Here is a 12,510-nt window from a genome sequence, read left to right on the forward strand (position 1 = left end):
GTCTTCTACTCTACAGATAAATTCATGATGTCTTACCAATTAACAATAGTAAATGTCATTCATATATCTACTCCATATATATCTCAGTGACTCGAAATAAAAGGCTCCATCTCGTCTGCCACATCTGTTTCATATTTGTATATATATTAATGATTATAGACAATAAGGCCAACTAACAACTAAACTTTATGTCAAACAAGATAACTTCAGCTTTTTTATCGCCAACTATTCTTATTCGTGTAGATACATTCCGCTATTAATGTGCTAAGGAATATGTCTCCCAACCCATATTTGATACTCTAGAGCATGCTCATGGTACGATTAATTTTAAACCGAGGCAGGCTACTGGCAGATAAGTTGATGTTAAAGGGATTTCAACAACCTAGTTTAAATTCAGAATTCTATGATCCGAAAAATGACCTTTTTAAGCAAAAATATCCTATCGCTGGGTTATGGCATATATCATAGCAATTTCAAGTCTTTTTTATGTGTGTCGATAGGAGAGCCTCATTCTTCCAAGACTCATGAACCTACCTCTAGGATGTACGACTTAATATTGTATATTTTGATACTCATATATCCCATAAGTTGATTTGAAACAATATATTTATTGATAACTGCTAATCAATTTAAAGAGTTGTAAAGGGGATTGATTGTACTTATTTTGTAAAAGTATTTTTACGCTATGCTTAATAAATATTCATTAATTATTTTTTTAACAATTTCAATTTACAAAATGATATTTTTTGTGCATCAAATAAATATTCGTGGCTCTTCACATTTCGTTCCTACTGTTGATTAGATAAGTATAAATCTTTAAGTATTGAAAAATAATGTGGGAAATTTAGATTCCTTTTAGGATATGATCTTTTAGATATTGATGAGTGTGCTCTGGGAGTAGACACCTGTCATAGCGATGCTGTGTGTAGGAACACAATTGGTTCGTTTACCTGTACATGCAAACCTGGATTCACTGGCACGGGAAAAAACTGCTCAGGTACTCTGTCAGCTTGTTAATTACATTCTACCAAGAGTTATAATCAAATGAATTTCTTTCAGCACCCTATTCTTCTGATGGAACGATTTGTTGGTTTGATATAAACACTTGAATGGTCATTCATTTTGTATGTTACATACAGATTCGTTCTTGATACTTTTATTGCCCTTCGAACCATAACACAATCTCTTACATATTATTTAAAATTTTGTTTCTGTTCAGAAAGAGCAGAATGATTCAAAGTAGAGTGCGTAAGATCTTCATGGAATCTTATCGTGCTTTATATCCCAAAAGAATGCATGTTGGTTTGAAAAAAACACCATACATTCCTTAACAATCTTTGACTGTATGGTACTTAAATCTTCTGTTACCGTAATTTCTGTTATATATAGTATTCCAAGAAATTATTGAGAATTTTGTCATGACACATTTATCTAAAATGTTGGATTAATAGCATACATTTTAATTTATCATTACTATGTTATTTAACGACAACATCCCCTAACTACTTTCTAATGATACATGCAGTTTTCATGGATAACCTCTCATTTAGTTTATATACAGTGTACTTTCTGTTGTTTGCTGATGATCAAAATAACTACTATCAAAAATAAAAGACCTATTTATGCTATGTGTTGGTTAGGAATTGTTTAATCTGGTGATATTTCTGAAATATCGAGTATTTTAACATCTACTTTGTATTATGTGATACAAAATATAAAAAAAGAAGAGAAATGCAGATAAGAAAAAGAGTTGTGGGCCTATTTATCTAACATTCACATTTCAATGGGGGCTTGGATATTTGCTCAATAAAAACAACACCTAGTATAGAAAAATGGGGGTTCATTTCTAGCCCTCCATGGAGTTTTTAAGTAAAGAGAGTCCTGATAGAACATTTACAGGATACATTTGTATCTCTGTTTGTAAATTCCACCTACTTATATTTTTGAAGTTAAATAGAAGTATATTTAGAGAGGTAAGCTCTATCACTACTTAAAAGGTCTATGACTACAAGCAAGAAATGTATTGATGTTCCCATTTTTCTACTGACAATCATAGACAATTTCTGGGTCCCGTTTTACAAAAGAACTTACGACTAAGACCAAAAACTTTAGTCCATTGTAAGATTTTGCAAAATTATTGATTCTGTTCAAATTTGCTAGCGTAAAATTATCTTTCGACATTCCTTTTAAACAGATTAAAACCGTTTTAAATTTCTTGTAAATTAGAAAGTTAGCAGCAGAATAAAATTTTGGTCTTAGTCGTAAGTTCTTTAGTAAAATGGGCCTCTGATACTACTGCCTTAACTGCAAAACTTAGACAATTACTGATCTTTTTACTGCCGGTGTAACGACCCCCGTAGAATATTGACCGGGGGGTCAAATCTCTACGTAGAAAAATGACCCTGGGTCAATATTCTACGACAAATAGGGTCATTTTTTGACCATAGAAAAACCTTCCTGGCCGGTAATTCTTCGACTCCACACATGTTGAGAAATTACCCCCATAGAAATCTGACTCCCTACTTTTTCACTATATTTTATAATTACACCTTTTGATATGAGGTGTGATTTGCGTTAATCCGGGGTTTGGGAGGATCTACCCACTCTAGACCCTAGGTTTAGTTCTCAAAATGACATGATATGTTTCTGACAATCATATACCTGTATGGAAGTGATGTTATCGGAAACCATTTAAAGGACAAGTTTGCGGCCTCATACTTCTAGCTTTAAATTTGTGCCCGCTTTCAACCTACCTCCATCCTAACTTTTACGTGTATCAGTTTCTTGATATACCAATGCATTGAAACAAAAAAAAGGCACTGCATTATTATTTTTAGATAAGAAAAAAAAACACAGAGAAAGCACGGCAAATGAAACGTCCAGTATGGAGATTCTATCATAACTGTAATTACTGTTTTTCATTTTAATATCATGTAATATCTTTTTCCCTCTTGCAGGTTCATCTATCCTTATTTACTACATGAATTTTTAAGGAAAGGGGGTATACTTTTTACCCTGCTTGTCTCTATGTTTATGGGTGGGTGGTGAGTGTCTGCGTCTGTCTGTCCGAAACAATTTTTTTTCGTTGCGGTTTTCTCTGCAACAACTCATCGCAGATGCTTGAAATTTTAGCACACTCTTTAGTTCGGTATGATATACAGTATACAATGGAGTCGGGTTGTGATGTAAAAAAAAAACGACAGGGTCATTATTCCACGGGGTCATTTTTCTACAACCCACTCGGAGAAAAATTAACCCAAGGCCATAATTTCTACAAACAAGTGGAGCATTTTCTACGTAGAATATTGTCCAGGGGGTTAAATTTCTACGTTAAAAAAGTGACCCCCTGTCAGTATTCTACGGGGGTCACTTTTCGTCGTTACACCGGTGCTGATAAACATAAAAATTGCTGACAATCTTAATCGGCGTTGATAAACTTAGACAATTACTGACCCTTTTTACCTCCCCCTGCTGAAAAAACTCGATAAATTCTGACATTACGAATAAGTACTGTCCCTACTATATGTGCTCTCGGGGATACAACAGTAGTATGAAAATTGTACTGTGCATTATAGTATACAATTATGGAATGGGTATGAGGGGAATAGCAAATGTATGCTTCCATGAGGGAGGAAATTATTTCCTGAGGCGGAAATATTTTAACTTTTATATTATACCGATACTAAAATTAGGCTATTTTCGAAACGCAGTAGGATAGAACGTACATTTACGCTCATCTAGGACCTAAGTTCACCTGCTCATTCACAGCTATCAAACCTGTTTACTCCGCTACAAAATATAGTGCATTGCAACTGCAAAGTGAAAGTAGACTAAATTCTTCTACTGGAAAGCCTTTACAAATATAATACAACAAACGGAAAATGCATTTCTTTAAAGAATAATCATCTAATGTTAGGAAATATGCTCACTCCTCCATGGCACCTGATCCCACCTCTGATGTTTGGAGGTCCGTGTTTGCTCTGCTCCTATTTTGTATTGTATAATGGACTTTTGAGCTTGAATACTGTTCGTTATCTCCATATATTTCATACAATAGGGGGTAAAGCAAGCAACATTGACTGTTATATTTTAAGATACATGATACAAGTTATATGGTGATGAATTACGTTAGATGACCCGTGGTCTCCTAATGATGAACAACGACGTTAAGCGACCGTATCAAAGTAACACACTAGCAACCTCTCGTCTCCTTATTAATATATCAGAGTAGGTGACCTTTTGTCTCTGCACGCGCAGATCTAGCGGGGTATGGGTGGGGGGGGGGGGGGGGTGATCATGCCCCCTTGGACTTTTCACAGATACTTTAAGATAATGGTATAATAATTTGGTAATAAATTACGTTAGGTGACCCCTAGTCTCTCAATGATATATATCATACCACAATAGGTGACCTTATCAATATACCTCTGGCCTCCTGATTTATATTACAGAACAGGTGTTCCCTCTTTAATTGATAAGTGAAAAATTAATGGAAGGGAGATGCTGAACTCCAATTACCAACCCTGCTGATCAGCAAATGGGGAAACAAAACTAACCAAAAAGAGACTTATTAAAAATAGACCTAGAAAACACGGATCTCATGAGAATTGCTTCTAAGAATCATATACATGTATATTAAGTCCAAACACACCCCCATTCCGCCGAAATAAATTTAGTGAATTTGGAGATATTGTGTACCTTTTTTGTTTTCGCTTGTCATTAAAATCGGATTCTGAGTTTGGGAAATAATTCTTTATATACATTACTTTTTAACCTATTGTCTCCTTACAACATTAGGTGACCTTTTGGTCCCCCTCCAGATCTACAGCATAAGTTGACCTCTGGTCTCTCCTAATAACGTAAAATATAAGGTGACCTCTGTACTCCGCATTATATACAACTTTTTGTGACTTCTGGTGTCCCTAATGACGTACAATATAAGGTGACTACTGGTTTCCGTATTGATGTACAATATAAAATGACTTTTTGTCTCCATATTATATATAACTATATGTGATCTCTGGTCTCCCTAATAATGTACAATTTAAGATGACCTCTGGTCTCCCTAATGATGTACAATATAAGGTGACCTTACAGAAAAAAAGGAAGAAACTACTGAAAACATTATTTTGCAATACATTAGTGGTGAAGTCTCCTTAATATTTTGTCAATGAATTCACTTAACAAATTAGTCATTCTTTTTTTTTTTAATTTTTCAAAAAATGCATATAGTTAGGAATAGAAAATGATTCTTTTTATAATTTTATACCTTTGTTTGAATTAATTTCAGATGTTGATGAATGTGCTACAAAAACGAACAATTGTGATAAAACTCAAGGATATTCTATGTGTACAAATACCGTTGGATCATATTCATGTCAGTGTAATTCTGGATTTGAAGGCAACGGATTTGCTTGTACAGGTAAAATATGTGCACAAAATATCGATATTTCTCTTAATTAAGCATTCCCCATCGTCGAAAAACACGGCAAAAATGTAGGAGAGAGCTATATGCGGACTCCGGACCGTGGCTTGAGACGATGAGCATTCCCTTGCCTCTTAGAGAGTTACAATTCTATGAATGAAAAATTCAAGCATCTAAATATCTGTTAACAATCCTCTGGTAATATGTAAAAATAAAATCAAACCAATTAGCACAAACAAGTGTCAATGTACCAGAAATTAGGTGATAAATGATGAACGATTGTATGTTTCTAGCTGGAATTAAAAACAAAATATTGAAAATACTTGAAAGTTTGCTAAATAAAGTGGCCCAGAAATAATTTGTTATTCACCAGAAAAATATCAATATTGACCTCAGCTTCGCCTCGGTCAATATTGATATTTTTCTGGTGAATAACAAACTATATTCACCACCGAAAGAGTCCATAATTGTATAATATTCACCTGGAAGGTCACGTGCAGGTGAATAAAACGTTGTAATTTTTTTCCTTCATTGTTGGATCTCAGCCAATCAGAGAGATAGGAATTATTTAATCATATAATAAAAGATATTAGTAAATCGTGAAAATATAATATTATGTAAAAATTATTTCAAAATGCATTAAAAATGAAATATATATATATATATATATATATATATATATATATATATATATATATATATATATATATATATATATATATATATATATATATATATATATATATATATATATATATATATATATATATATATATATATATATATATATATATATATATATATATATATATATATATATATATATATATATATATATATATACAGTACATTTAATATGACCTTTTTTGCACTGAAATTTGTGTCTTAATCAAAAATCACATCTTCGACGTTTTCCCTCCGATGTTTTTATCCAAATGAATCATGGGACAGAATAAACTATTAGTCTATTTTGAAAAAGACACTTTAAAATTGTGACTAACAAAAAGTTTCAAATTGCTTCGCATAATCAATTATTTTACCTTTCTGCACTCAAAAATGTGATTTTTCTGGCATTAAAAATTTAACAAGCAAGAAAATTATTTTAAAGTCTTAAACTTCTGCTGAATTTAGGCAGGTTGATCAAAGTTATCTTATATATTCAGAAAAGAAAAACAAAAGTGGGGGTGTATGATATAAATTTTTAGATATTACTAAAAAGGTTCTAATTTTATGCTAAAAATGGCTAAATTTTTTTTTCTGGACTTTCAGGTTATATTTACTATATTTGTCACAATATAATGAAAGAATTCATAAGACATAATTTAATAGATATTTCAGAACCAGCATGAAACAATTCACTGCAAAAAACAGCTCAGTGTGCAACCAGCATGGAAAAATATGAATCTAAACTTAACAGTACTGTATATATTTCAAAAGGGAAAATATATTAATTTCTCCTAAAAAAACCTTCCGCCACAAAATATAGTTCCTGGCTTAATCCTATTTAGATGGAATTTAATCGCGGTTTTTCCCTTGGATATAGTTTAATTTGCATTGTAGAATCCAGATTTAATGTTTGAACTTAAAAATGATGCAGAATTTTACAAATAAAGGTCCAGACCAAAATCTGCTCAAAAGCTCAGGATCGAACCTCCTTAAGAATGATAAAGATATCCCTCGTTTCTATCATTTTATTCTCTAACATCATGCAGCAATCAAATTGTTTTTCTTTTGATGATAAAAAATAAAATTCATATGACTTATTTCACTCAAAAATAAAAATATCAGACCTTTATTATTCTAATTTTTAAACTGGAAGTATTTGATATTTAAAGAAATGTTCATTATTAATAACAGTGAAGGATTAATTAAAGCAATATGAGCTGCAACTATGATGCCGGAAATTTTTGTTGCAATATTGTAAAACTATTTCAATGACTGAAAAAAGAACGTTTATAAACTTCTATTGTTTGTGTTTGTGATAGAACTAATTTAAAGCTTTGATTGAAGCAAAATTACATTATTGTCGTCCTGAACAATATTGATTTCTTATATAATACTATACATCACATTGTACAGAAATCTTTTCTTCTGAAACAATTTAATACTTCATTTTAGTCTATTTGATCATAAAAGTTTAAGTTACGTAAAGATTCATCATGACAGCAAACACACACACAAACGTGGGGGATATCAGCTATGCTCAGAAATATGCATTGTTAAATTCTAATTGAATTTATTTTTTAAGGTTATACTTCTCTAGAAAGCAAAACCAACTCACCAGTATTGTCAGTCCGTGCTCAGTGATGTGTGCAGATTTTAACAAATTGAACACACCCGGTGAAACGTAAACGTTAGCAATAACAGAGCTCGTGCCCTGTTTACAGAATCAGTTTACGTTTCACTGGTGTGTTCAATTTGTTAAAGTCTGTACACATCACTGAGCATGGACTGACAATACTGGTGAGTTGGTTTTGCTTTCTCACATTTCTACACCTTATTTTCTGGATTATAGTTTAATATTTTTCATTAATGCACAACAAAATTTCTACTTTTCTTAAGTATGAAGGATAAAGTTTACTTTGTGAAAGTGCATAGATGTGTCAATCAAACGCGTCCCGAAATTTGTAGTTTCGATCATTTCCAGATAAAATAAGTTTTTTTAATTTTATTTCCGTTTGAAATGCTATAAAAACATATAAGTCATGATATTTTACCGAAAATTTGAGAAAAATGTTAACCTCAAATCTGTGTCCAAGCACCTTTAAAATGTTTCTGGTTCTATACATAACGTTATACACATCTTATTCAGTTTGATGAATATCTAAATATACTATTTCCTTGTAACACAGATATTGATGAATGTAAAGAGAACACACATAATTGTCACAGACCCCACGCCATGTGTGAAAATACTATTGGATCCTTTATATGTAAATGTAAGTCTGGATATAGAGGGGATGGATTCAAGTGTTCACGTATCTTTTTTCTTTTTTTTTTTCTGTTTTTCTTTTTTTTTTTTTTTTTTTTTTTTTTTTTTGAATTGTTGGCAACTCACTGAAGTAAATACCTGTATATATACTATACTTTATAAAATTACACGAATTCAAACATTTCTAAGATAAAAAGTTCTGAATAATCGCCCAACTAGTTTTGGGTGTATGTTGGGCTACTTTATGCAATAAAAGTTAAACGATAAAATTGATTGACAATATAATGAATCCTTGAAATAAAGGTAATCGTAAATTAAACATTGCAAGGATTTTTATTCTTAACTCGAAAAATTTATGTTTATAAAATAATGAATAAAAAGTAAATAAATTAATCAGTAAATCAAGACAGTGAACGTTTTTTTTTTAAAATCTTCTGTTGCTTTACTCACTATTTTGCTATGCTGACAAGAATCTTTTTTTTTCGATAATTCTGAAATCAATTTTGCCATGTCGTTTTATTCCTCGTAAACCCGCAATAAAATTTTCACATTACGCCAGTATTTAACGTTTAAGATGATATTACAGCTCAAAACAGTTCACGAGTTACATGTATGTCATAAAATCACTGCATTAAAAACGTCATTAAACGTTTTTACAAGACATTTGCAAAAAATAGAACTAAACTACTTTTCATAATTTTACAGCCCTTAAACATTGCCTGGAAGGTACAGATGATTGTAGTAAATACGCCAAATGTACAGATCTTTTTAAAGGAGGAGATTACAAATGTGATTGTTACTTCGGTTTCTTTGGGGGTGGAAAAACATGTACTGGTAAGATCTAGTTTTTAAGAGCTTGTTTTATACCCATAAAGCCCACAAAGATGTTTTCTTTTCTTCCTTTCTAGTTTATCTTATCGATTTTTCATCAATCATTTAAAAACTTTCTTTAAAAAATTGAAATATTAATACTCTTATAAGTCTCTAGTGAAGATAGTAATTAATACCTCTTACTTTCTACTCCTTTCAGATATAGATTGATTATCTCGGTTAATGTACATTACCTGCGGAATTTAAGCAAATTGTCTTCCTATTTATTTCTGTATCTGTATAGTGCAGTTCGACTTTAAAGATACGTTTTGATGCTTTGACATGTGTAAAAACTTATATAACTCCAATAATCTGTGTTCTTTTTCTCTTCAAGGAAGTCGAGGAAAAAGATTTCTTGTTCTCTTCATGAAAAATATAATGGACCCCACGCAAACAAGTCCTGGTCCAAAGCACGCACAGATTTACATTGCATCCATAGATAAGACAGACCTCAAAGTTACTACATCTGCCAGCTTGTCTTCCAAGTTAAAGACCAAGATAGACAGGAGAGAATCTATGAAATCGAATTCTGAGAAGATACTCACCATTCACTTCGAAATTCGAACAAACGATTTTCAAGTGGAAAACAAAGGAATTATAGTAGAGACGTCTAAAACTACTTCGGTATTCGCCCTGAATCATGACGGTTATACATCTGACAGCACTCTTATCCTGCCGACAGACAGACTGGGGACTAGGTATATAGTGCCAACAACAGTACCTTACGATAGCCGCCACTCTGACTACAACAGCCAGATAGCCTTTGCAGCAGTTCAAGACAGAACACGTGTAACAGTTGTTCTAAAACTTCCTATAGGACAATCTATAAGCTATCTTGGGAAGTGGTATACGGACGGGGACAGAATTGTTGTAAATTTGAACAAATACCAAACCTTCCAGCTTTCACATAATGGCGATCTGACTGGAACCAGAATTTCTTCAAGTAAGATTGTTGCAGTTTTCTCTGGAAATCGATGTAACAAACTAAACCGATTCGGCTACTGTAGTCATTTGGTGGAGCAAATCCCTCCAGTGGAAAGCCTGGATACAACCTATGTGGTTCCTCCACACATGGAGAGAAGTGGAACTCATGTCAAAGTGGTGGCTGCTCACACTGGGTCCACAACCTTCTCTTACTCTGTAGACACATCCAAAAATACAAAAACTATAGGCACATATGGTAACTTTGATAAAATTGTTACTGGTAAACAAGCGGTTGTCATCGAAGCTAAGCGACAGGTGCTTGTTTTGAGTTTTGGTCTTGGAGCATTTAGGTCAAGGAATGGAGATCCCTATATGACAATGGTACCTGGTGTTAACCAGTATGTTCATCAGTATCAGATCGCTGTACCAGATGGATTTGATAAAAACTATATTTCAATAATTGTGAAGAAAAGTTCAAAGAAAAACTTGCGAGTAGACAATGCCATCATTAGTTCCTCGGACGTCGTGTCTGAGAGTTCTGTCAGAGTCGGAGGCACAGAGTATATCGCAATGGCTGTCAGTACCACCAAAGGTGTGCACCGAGTAGAGACCACAGACAAATCCCGATTTGGTCTTATGGTTTATGGTCACAGTCGTGATGATGGATACGGGTTCGCTGCTAACATACTTGGTCCTGGGAAAATCTAACAATAAAAAAGATAACATTCCCTAATTCATCCTGGGTGTACATTGAATGTTAATAATTTGATTGAATACTTGAATAAATCTGCAAAATTTAAGGTTTTAAATACTTGCATTAAAGTTTTCTTAGCACATCTTAGCCTTTTAAGCTTTTTGGATCGAAAAATGCAGAACATCGGTCTGTCCGTCAGTCGCGTGTCATCTGTTAACTTTTCACACCTTTAACTTATTTTCCAGAACCTATGGTCAATTATCACATTACTTTCCTGCAATTATTCTTTGATTAAGGGGACTATTTTTTTTGCAAGGAAGAGGCAAGACCTTTCTCAAGAAAGATTTAATTAAAAAATAGAAAAATCCCGATGTTGCCATTTAGAAATATTCTGATGTCAGACGAACGGAGGAGAGAGGGGGTATGAAAAGAAAGCTTCCTAATAGATCTGTAATAACAATAATTACAATACATAAAGAAAGGGGGCGTACAAGGCGAGGACAATCCCCCGCTCTGAGACAATATATTTCTCAATTTTCAAAGTTCACGGAAAAGTTATATTTTTCTAAATTAATGCTTTCCGTAATGTTTTCTTCCGAACATTTGATTCAGTTATTTTATTGAATGACTTGTTGATTGATGATTTGTTTTTAAAGTTGACAGTAAAGCATATTTAGTAGGAAATGGGTTTATCAGAGCCATAAAATGATTTTTGAATATGAATGGGTCAAGTCTCCATTCTCCATTAACGTTTATATGACAGAAAAGTAAATGTAAGATTTATTTCACGTTTCAAAAAAAAAAGGAAGTCTGAACCCATTCTATCTGAAAATCGAACATTTCTGAAAAAAAAAATTACACTTCAACAAATTCGTTTATTTAAATCACACTGACATCAAACAGGACAAGCAGACTTCGTAGCGTAGTGGTTAACGCGTTCAGTCTTAAACCTAACCATGAGCTTTGGAGAGAGTTCGAATCATGCGTGAAGCTTTTAGCTTTTTTTTCTTCTTCACATACCTTTAAAAACATTAGTGAAAAATAAATTATTTGTCAATAATTTATTAAACAAAATATTGGAAACAAATGTGTAAAAGATTATATTGACAATATAATTTTTGAAAAAATATAACTTTTCATGAACTTTTAGAATTGAAAAATGTCTTTTCTCAGAGCGGGGATCTTCCGCGCCTTGCACGCCTTCATTCTTTATAAATGCAAAATATATTTCTAGATTTACTCTAAAGCACTGTAGAATAACATATAGATTTGATAAACAATATTTAAGGACAGATAATACAACAAACTTTATAAAAATCTTGAAAATAATAACTTAAATCATGTTTCCATGATGATTGGTATTTACAATTGTTCAAACCGAGGCCCCTGAGGCTAGAGTGGGGCCAAAATAGAGGGTCAATATTTAACAAATATATGCATATGCTAGCATCTTCGATGCTAATTCAAATTTATTCAAATACACATAATGACGACAAGGGAGTGGCAACATTAAGAGATGAAAGTTTAACATAGCATAAGAAAAAGTCTTTTAAAATCTTCTCAACAACATCAGGGTTATTAGTAGTTTAATTTATAAGAAATCATCCCTGGTAATGCAAATTCAAGTGTATCAAATAAGGAGATAACGAACAGTATTCAAGCTCA

The 12,510-nt window shown here is 32.6% G+C and overlaps 1 protein-coding gene across 1 annotated transcript in view; it reads left to right on the top strand.

Moving 5' to 3' along the window:
• Positions 1-10,860, top strand: part of LOC133186587 (fibrillin-1-like) — a 50,580-nt gene extending 39,720 nt beyond the window's left edge. The window contains exons 31-35 of the mRNA XM_061321815.1: positions 875-997; positions 5,291-5,422; positions 8,278-8,403; positions 9,063-9,191; positions 9,562-10,860. Of these exons, the coding sequence (XP_061177799.1) occupies positions 875-997; positions 5,291-5,422; positions 8,278-8,403; positions 9,063-9,191; positions 9,562-10,859 (1,808 nt within the window). The 3' untranslated portion in view covers position 10,860. The remainder of the gene's footprint in view (positions 1-874; positions 998-5,290; positions 5,423-8,277; positions 8,404-9,062; positions 9,192-9,561) is intronic.
• Positions 10,861-12,510: the final 1,650 nt, after the last annotated feature.

This window comes from Saccostrea echinata, unplaced genomic scaffold, assembly GCF_033153115.1.
Source record: "Saccostrea echinata isolate AGI-Se365-2 ecotype Australia unplaced genomic scaffold, CSIRO_AGI_Sech_v1 ptg000014l, whole genome shotgun sequence".
In the NCBI taxonomy this organism is placed as follows: domain Eukaryota; kingdom Metazoa; phylum Mollusca; class Bivalvia; order Ostreida; family Ostreidae; genus Saccostrea; species Saccostrea echinata.